Here is a 9,464-nt window from a genome sequence, read left to right as displayed (position 1 = left end):
TTTTCCAAGCAAGAAAGCAAGACCTCAAATAGTCTGTGTGGGTGTTGTTTATGCCTGTACTATGTCCTTCCACATGGATTTATTTTTGCCCTGTCTCAAAGCTTTGGATTGCCCTAACTTGCTCAACTTGGCCAATTCCACCTCCTTCTGGCATACATAACATGAAGTCATTCCCTCAGCCTACACTGAAAGAAGCTCAGAGGTGTGCCACCTTTCTAAAATGACAAAGCAGCACCCTTCCTTTGGGAGTAGTGCAAGTTTCTGAAATCAGTAATTTGACAAGCTGTGGCAATTTGACAAGCTGTGACAAAAGTCTCTGGAAGCTTCTTGCAATGAGTGTATACACAGCTACCATACATAAGAGAGCAGCAGATCCTTCACTCATTTGCCTCATTATTTTTGCCTAAGGAAGTGGAGCTCACATATGTAGGCATGTATTTGTTAGGGTTTTTTTGCTACACTCATTGCCTCAGATCCCTACTGGCAATGGTTGTTATCAGACCATCTTGTGAAGGGAAGCAAGGAACTGTGAGTAATTTGCTAAGTGTGAGGCCAGACATTATGGTTTTTGCTTACTGCTCTCAATGTCTTAATTATTACAATACTTACACTAAGTGCTGGGATCTCTTCAGGAGTCAAAAAGGTGGTGCTGGTGGTGCTTTGGCAGAGGGTTTAGAAAGGATGGAGGAAAGCTTGCAAAGTGACAGATGGCAATGACTGTGTTCTGTGTTCTTTTGATGCTCTTCAGGTAGATCTCAAGGAGGCTCAGTAAAAGTACAACTGAGGATAAAACGGTGCCCTGGTGTCACTAGAGTTAATAACAGCTTGATAGTGTCTTCTAGGCACAAGGAGGATTTTGAACCACACATGCCAGTGGGGCTCTAGCAGGACCTTTGCTTGGGGCTCAGGGAGGTTCAACCACAGTTCATGGTTCAAGCAGACAAGGCTGCAGGCAACATAAATGGTACAAGGAAACATTACCTCTTTTTGACAACCAGAACTTAATTGTGCTCACTCTTTCTGGAAAGGATGCATTTTTTTTTCTATTCAGTCTGAGACTTCAGTGGGGCTGGATCTCACATTCTTCTTTCTTCGCCTGTTCTCTATTCAATTAAGTAGAAATCAGACTCCGTATTTATTATTATTTAAGAAGTAAGTATCTGTGGATACACATCTCTAAAATAAATATCCAAACATTCAAAAGCTTATTTTTCATTAATTTTATGTGTGTATATATATATATATAGATGTCTATCTTTTTTCTGTTACTTTCTAATCTCTTAAACATTTTTCTTATAGAAAAGTGGTAGGGTTTTAGCGATAATTTATCAGGTAATAAATAGGACTTTGATAGAGACTCAGCAATGAGCCACTGGATGTAAAAATGAAACTGCTGGTGTGAAAATACTATCTGTAGTAACCACTAGAAGCAAGCTGCAAAAATCCAGGCTGCTGAGCAATGTCTATTTTGCAAAGTAAGAACATAGTCAAGTACAAACCCTGTGGTCCAAGTGCCTTCTCTTCCTCTTAGAGTCTGTTAACTGCTGTAGCTGAGATTTAGATCAATTACACTTTATATTGCTGAGATCATGTGTTTTGCTGACAGACAGGCTTGTATCCTACTCACTCTCATCCATCTCAGTCACATTAGCAGCTTCAAAGGTATTAAGGAGTGAGCAAGCCTGACCTTCTTCTCAGCCCCAAATGACCTTGGGGAATTTTTTTTTGGTGTTTGTGTATGGACAACAGACAGCAGGTGAGTCTATGTAGACACTATTAGTAAAGCTGTATGGCTCTGAAACAAGGCATTTTGGTTGAGAAAGTAGAAGTCTTTTGTAGGTGCACACTTTTCAGTCCTTGATATTGACCTCCAGAGTAAAGCTTCACATGAGTCAATTTAGTAGTTGTGGAAATGGTTATGCTCAAACAGAATGAATGCATCCATTTTTATTTTCTCTTTAAGTGCTTAATTTGAAACTGTTTTTAAACAAAACTTTTTGTATTAAATATAATTTTCTTAATATTCTCTTCACATACCATTTTGGTTTAACAGCTAAGGCAGAAAATTGACACACATTTAATGTCATTAATTAAAAAAAATTCATTTTAAGTTGTAGAAACACCAAATGATTTTTTTTTTTTTAATCTATTTATGGCTTAGCTCCATTTGCTGAAATTTTCATCCCATGTATGCTGGAGGTTTTTTCCATCTCTCACTGTGCTCTGTTTATTATTCTTACAGCCTAGAGTTTTCTTCTTCCTCAGCTGCCAGTTTGTCAGTTATGATCAAGTGTCAAAATGAAAGCAAGGATAAGCATCAATTACCAAAAATTACATAGTCAGTTTACATATTCATTAGAAGAAAGGATTTTTCTCTCAATGCATACCGGATGTGAACTGTAACTAGGCACGTGAGTTGTCTACACACTCATTTTCACATCTGAAATCTAACAGCTAGGTTGGGTAATCCAGTATTCACCTGCCAGGCATGGAGTTCTTGCTGTATAGGAGCAATACCTTTAAATCTTTTAATACTGGAGGTTATTCGAAATATTTCAAGTACCATCTTTTCTGCAGGAATAATTTTTTAGTCTCTTCTCCATAGGAAGACTGCAATCTCAGGTTACACAATCTTCTACCTTAAATTCTTTTGAATTTTCTTCTCTCCCTCTCCTTCAGTTTATTTTTTCCTGAACGAAATGATGGGTATTCTACAAAATTAAAGTTAAAAAAAATAGAAGCAGGACCATCACACTGTGATTACTTTTAATTTTGCTACCACGAAACAAAGTATTTTCTTTATTATGGGAAAAAAATAATGAAACCTTTGATACTTTAGAATTTACTTTTCACTTAACAGTTAGGGGAAATTATTTTTTGCAATTCATAATTTTTTTCAGTGTATAATTTGATTTTCCTTTTTGCTATGAAAATGAATTATAGACAAGCATATACTCTCCATTAGAAACAGAAAAAGTGAGTGGGGTAAACTGGAAGTTCTCAAGGTTTTTTAAGTCACTATAAAGATTTTTATTTGTCCCCCCACTGATTTGTGCAGTATACACTATGGACATCCTTGTTGCAAATCATTCTTAACCCACTCTAGAAATGTGAGGTTTCCTTCATGTTGAAATGAACTGGAATTTTTAACTATATTTAAAGTGCTTCTTCTGCAGTCTGTTTGGCCCATTTGATGCCGATTGGGTCTGCCTAGTACAGGTTGGTCTGCTGACATGGGAGAAAAATCAAGCAAAATCCCAGAGTTTTGTACCTATGGGTTGTCCATTTCCATCTTGGCCTCTATGACATCCTTCAGCTGCTCGTTGTGCAGGCTGAAGTAGATCCCTGAGTTCATAACAAGACTTTGGAAAGTCCTTTGTGGCTGCTTCAGCATAAAAGCACAACTCTGTGGATGTGGTGGCAGGAATGTGGGCTTATACTGGTTTGGGCAATGATGCTGTTATTCTTTCACTTGGTGAGTGGTGATTGAAATCATAAACTAATGCTTTCCACATAGACGATAGGGAGAACAGCTGCTGCCTTGAGGGAAAATCAAAACATTTCACTTCTAAAATATCTTTATAAAGCCATATAAATGTATTTTTCATTTTGTGTTCCTGGGAATAGCTAAGCCCAAGCATAGTTAAGGGTAGACTTGCTGAAATATTGCAGTGAGAGTTGTCATCAAGCCCTTCCTAGTGTTTGGGTCACTTTGGCACCTGCAGTTTTAAGACTTTGAAGCTTGCAAATGCAACTCAAACTCAGACAAAATGCATTGTGAGCATACTCCTTTAGAGATTTGTACCTCTGACATGCAGCTCTGTTGAGACTGGCAGCAAGCCTGCTAATTTTTACCAGTTGTGGCAGACTGTTTCAATGTCTTTTACCCTTTAAGACAGTCTGCTCAAATGCCTGTATTTTTGTGTTTAAAGCCATTGAACCTTTCCTAACGGGTAAAATAATGTATTCTCTCTACTTTTCTTAAACGTTTCCAGAACACACAATTGGGTTGCAGCTCTGTACACATTCCTAATTTCCCTCTGTCTGAAAGCCATAGAAATGTCCTGCAGTGCTTTTCCCTGCCCCTGAAATATCTAGAGCGCTTCTTGATGCCATCAGTGGGCTCAATTTCTTATTTCTCTGTTTGAAGAAGGAGTGGAGAAACTCCTGGGTGTGGACAAGTGTGAAAGCAGAATGGCAATCCCTGGCTGGCCACTGGCCCCTTGGGATACTGTTACCACCCCGTGCCATGCAGAGCAGCCTGTAGTAACTCCTGCCTGTTTTGGGTATGAAGGGAGAAGAAAGGAAATATAGGAAGTTCTTCTGCAATTTACTGCCCTGTAAAAGGATTTTAAAGAATCTTTGGGGAAAAAATTTAGGCCTCAGATGCACACATGTGGATCTCACTGTGAAGGCCATGCGAGTGTGTACATTAACAGACACAATATGGCTTTTGATCATTAAGAGAAATACATATAAAATATGTAATTACACTACCATGTAATAGGATATTTTTAATAATTTGTTAAAAATACTCCCCAAACTGAAGTACAAAAAACATAACATCCCAGGCCTTGATCTTTTAATGGTCTATCTTCTTCACCAATGGTTATCTCACCTTTAATGCTGTTTGTAAATGTGGTTTTGTACTTTGAAATTCAGTAAAGTATTTGTACTTAATGAAATGAAAAGCCCAAGCACCTTCCTGTCCATGTTTGAGAATGGCATCATATTTGGAAGAGAAATACACATACTTGTCCTGGCTACTGGCAGGGACTCCCCTGTGACCAGGCCTTTTCTGCTACCACACAAAACCCAGCTGTGATGGCTCAGCACTCACTCCACAAGCCTGCAAGCACAGAGACCTTCAGCACGTGCTTACATCTATGAGCCTGAAGGTTTCCCAGCACCTCTTGTAGCTATTACCAGAAAGAGTGTGATGGATTAAAAACCTCTGCTGACATAGACATCTCAGGGGTGTGCAAGACTGACAGCTTGGAGGTGGCTCCCCAGGGTCTATTGACACCTTGAAACTGCTGCAGTTGCATCAACCTGTGAGTGGGTGGTAATGAAAGGCAATGAACCTCAACCGGAGGCATCTTGGCTTTCATTTTACTTGCCTGAAATTCTCCATGCGTTGGTCTGCCTTAAATGTTCACCAAAATCTGAAGCAGCTCCTGCCTAGAAAGGTTCCCACAAACAGAAAAACAAGTACAAGGGTGAGCAAGTGGCGTTAAGCAGAGTCTGCCTGAGACGAGTTCTTAAGAGGAACAGCAAACTCTCCTGTTTCTTTATCAGTGAAATAGCACAATGTGATTTTTGAAGAAGAAACTAACATAAGGCCTTTTCAGGTCTCTATTGCTCTGTCAAATTGCAAATAAAAGGGAAATAAACTGTAGGAGCCACTTCATCAAGGTAACAGTCTTAGGTGAATAGGATCATTGTGTCATCTCAGAACAAGCATTTACATGTTTCCATTGAAATGAGGTGTGGTCTCGTTCCCTGTTCTCCAGTCTCGTTACACAAGAGACCTTTCTCCTGAAAGGTTTCCTTAAGTCTTCCCAGTTCTAAGACTGGATTTGTTCCCCATTTTGTACTGGAGCATCTCTATTTTTCGTGTGTGTACACTAAAGTGCTTAATTCCCCTTTAGGCAGAAACTGAGGCTACAGCCTTCCTATCTGGTCCTTTAGATGAGATTTTGTGAAACTGTGAACAATGGAGGGAAGGGTAACAATAGAAACACATACGCAACCCTTACCATAACAAGAACTTGTATTTTAGCAGTACCAAATATGTATTTTTACAGTATTTCTATTTGACTGATTCTCGAAATCTAATAGACTGAATATTTTTTTTGCTATTAAGCTTCATTGACTACAGCTGAAGTCATAATATTCTATTAAAAACTATCTCAATGAGTTTTGATTGGAATTTTATTGTTTAGCTGATTGTATCAGATGCTGTTTATTCCATTCAAATCTACAAGTAAAAAACACTTTTTATTATTTTTGGTGACACTAATTTGGTGTGCAAAATCACTTTTTTGGTCCCCTGCCCATCTCTTTAAAGAGTACTGACTAAAATTTTTCTGAAAAAATAAAGCAGCAGAGAAATAACAAACAAACAAAAAAACCCAGGACCCACAATCAAGCAACTAAAACGACAAAAAAGACCCTGGAAACCAAAACTCTGGTTTTTCATGTCTTGTTAGACTATTAGGAAATACTTTTTTGCAGGAAATTGCTGCAGAGGTAGAAGTGAGGAACAGAATGCTATAGCTTATAGAAAAGTATTGACATAGCTGGAGATCAGGCACACTCCTTAGCACCCATCCCCTGTCCTTTTTGTAGTGGGAGATATTCCTGCAGTGCTTTGGAGATGAGAGAAGCTGAAACCAAGGGACTCTCTACATAATGCTGTACAATGAAACTTTTCAATGTGTTAATACAGTAAAATCCCCATTATCTGAATTCCATATTCTTCAATTACCGTAGCTTGTGATTCAGATAAATGGGAATCACTAAGATATAAACTTGCATTGTATATTTAACTCACTGGATATTAATCTCTTTCTTACATTATTTATATAATCGGCAGCGTGATTTGGCACATAAACACAGCAGGTTTAGTTTATTTTAGAAATCCAGTGCAAATTATATCTTGCAACAAAAAATTCATTCAAGTTATATCTCAATGTACAAATCTGAATTAATATTAACCAGGCTTTGTGTGTTCAAGTTTGTAAGCATATCCTAGCAGATTCATCAGAAAGAAGGCTAGTCAGTACAGATGAAAAATAAGAAATTATCTGTGTTGCAGGACACGTAAAAGTGAAGATAGGATCTACTTTCATTCTTTTCCAGCTGCTGGAAGATTTTAGATAGTATTTTGGATCGCTTTTTTTTTCTATTTATATTAGAGAATGGAGTAGAGAAAGTCTTAGGGCAACTGAAGCCCTATGGTAAATCAATTGAAGTAGATGCAGGTAGATAATTTGTGAATTTTGTTCCTGGCACTACAACAAGAGATGATGCTGAAGGTAGCTTTTCTGAACATCAGAAGTGCAGATAAAGTTTATTGTTTTGTGGGATGGTTTAGTTGGAAGTAGTGCTGCTCTTTAAAGATTAGGCCAGCCTCATTAAACGTGGGTGTACATTAACCACTTTGATCTACATCTTCTGCCTGTCTTTGTGTTTAGCATTTGGTTGTTGCTGAATGCTTACTGTATTTTTAGGTTTAGCTTGTTCATGCAGCTGAAGTTTATCTAAGCTTGGTTTTTGTTTTTTTTTTTTTTTTTTCAGAAAGAAAACACACACACTAGGAGTGCAGAATACCTCATCTTCTTTTGATGCTGCGCTACCTTCTTGCTGACAGTCAGGGATGAAAAGGGCCATAGGTATTGTCCACTGTAGAATGGGTGAATCAGGTTTTGAGGTGGGAAAAAAGTGCCATCCAATCCTGGTACTCATTTTGATGCTCAAAGATGACATGAAAGCTGCATGCCAGGGAGGCATGCCCACTGAGGAGGAAGAAAGCAGCCCTGCACTCCTCTGTGATTGGGACTGACTGTGTTGTTGCTGGGTGGAACAGCGTAATGCTGCTGCTGCTCCTGCTCCAGCACTGTGATGTTTCTGTTCCAGATTGTGCTGACTCACATTCAAGAAAATATGATACACAGACACAATGCACTGTAACTCTTTTCCTTCCCCCCAGTAACCTCGGTAAGTGTTTGGTTTCTTTTTCCTCTCTTTGGCTAGCATGATGCTAATATAGCTTTACTGTTAGAATTAATAGGAGGGGGAAAGGCAACCTTGTAAACAAACTGGTAGCAGACAGATTAATCTTGGAGAGGGCATTTAAATGCAACCTGCTGTTTGTGGTATGTCCACCTCCCTTTAAAGCTGATCAATCCCCATAACTCGCCCTTCTCTACACTTGTTAGAGCTGTGTTCTTAGATGGGAGAAGTGCTTACAATGTCCATTTACAGCTGTATTCTGTTTAATTAGTCAGCACAGCCAGTGCTGCAGGGATAGATCACTTGCCTTTAAAGATTTGAGAATGTTAATAGTACAGTACATCATTTTAATTATTATTGGATTAATGTTGTGTCTCGAAGAAAATCTAATGCAAATCACAAGAAATGGCCTGAAGTGACCCAAGGGTTGTGCTTTATTAGAAAAGTAATAGGTCCATTGCTTAAATATAAAAAGAGGTTCTTTCTTCAAATGTCACTCTGCACTGGGCTTCTCCGTGTGTGTATGTGAAAATGAAATCCTTTTACTTCCACTTTGTCCACAGAAAGTTTCTGTAGCTAATGCATTAAATGGCTGAGAGAGCAGCTGTAATATCAAGTGATGAAGAGGAGATCCAAAACAGCAGTGATGATGAGGACAGGTTTCCGACTCAAGTTGCTGTAACTACATCCCCTGGTTGCTCTGCCAGCCCTTCGTTAGACAGCCTTGATGAAGACAAGGGAAGCTCAGCAGTGCCAGAAAGACTGTCTGTCCTCTCCAGCAGGGCAGTGGCCCAGCTAAAAGCCCCAGCTGGCCCAGAGATGGTTCATGGTGGCCGGGCACAAAGGACAGCCGCTGGGCTGGCTGAGCATCCTCTGGCAGCTGTAGCTGCATCCTTAGGTGCCTCCTCATGGCCTGCAGCAGTTGATAACCTGCTGCCTGCGGACCTTGCCTCCCTGTGTGCCAAAAGCCCCTGCTGTGATGGCAAACTGAGCTCAGAGGTGCTGCAGACCCTGAGGGTGCCCGGTGAGGCCAGCGAGGCCCTGCAGGCAGGGACTGACACGCAGCAGGCAGGGAGCGGCACTGAGACCAACATGGCCTCTTGCAGTTTGGGCCGTGTGATTTGGGTGAAGACCACAACAGTAACAGAGACCTTGGAAAATAAGAAAAAGGAGGAAAAGGAGAAGTACCGGCTCCAGCTAGCAATGTACCGACGGCTCCTGCTGTTACGCTCCATCAGGAGCTTGCATAGGCAGCTGGAGCAGCAGCAGGCCAGGCTGCAGGAATGCTACGGCACGGTGATAAATACAAAGAAAGAAGTGTTGAAACACATTTGCCCAACCTCGCCCTCACCTTCGCCGTAATCATGTTGCTGCCTGCAGAAATGAGCTTTGCAATGCCACCCGAGCCGCCAGTAAGCTTGCATGCCATAGGGGTGGTGTCCTCGTGTGCGCCGAGTGGAGAGGAAGCAGCAGCAGGTCAAGAAGAGAGGAGAGAAGGTACAGCTTTGGCCCCTGAATTTTTCTGGAGGAGAAAAGAGCAAGGGTGAACCTGTGCAAGAAGCTGGCTCCTGATGTCCATTCAAAGCCGCAAGGTGAAAAGGAATTGTTTTGGCAGATAGGTTTGTAAAGAGGAAAAAAAAAAATCACCACAAACTGGGAACCTAGTCTGTCACCTGACCCATAAAGGTGGCTGGATGCAAGGTTGCTGCCTGCTGAATTTGTGATAT

The 9,464-nt window shown here is 40.4% G+C and overlaps 1 protein-coding gene across 1 annotated transcript; it reads left to right on the top strand.

Annotated features, from left to right (window-relative positions):
- Positions 1-8,325: 8,325 nt before the first annotated feature.
- On the top strand, positions 8,326-9,099 carry LOC121357759. The gene has a single exon (XM_041475346.1). It carries the CDS (start codon positions 8,326-8,328, stop codon positions 9,097-9,099), a length of 774 nt encoding a protein of 257 aa, XP_041331280.1.
- Positions 9,100-9,464: the final 365 nt, after the last annotated feature.

This window comes from Pyrgilauda ruficollis, unplaced genomic scaffold (genome assembly GCF_017590135.1).
Source record: "Pyrgilauda ruficollis isolate IOZ18807 unplaced genomic scaffold, ASM1759013v1 scaffold35, whole genome shotgun sequence".
In the NCBI taxonomy this organism is placed as follows: domain Eukaryota; kingdom Metazoa; phylum Chordata; class Aves; order Passeriformes; family Passeridae; genus Pyrgilauda; species Pyrgilauda ruficollis.
Note: the sequence above shows the minus strand (reverse complement) of the source record. Positions and strands in the feature narration are given on the sequence as shown.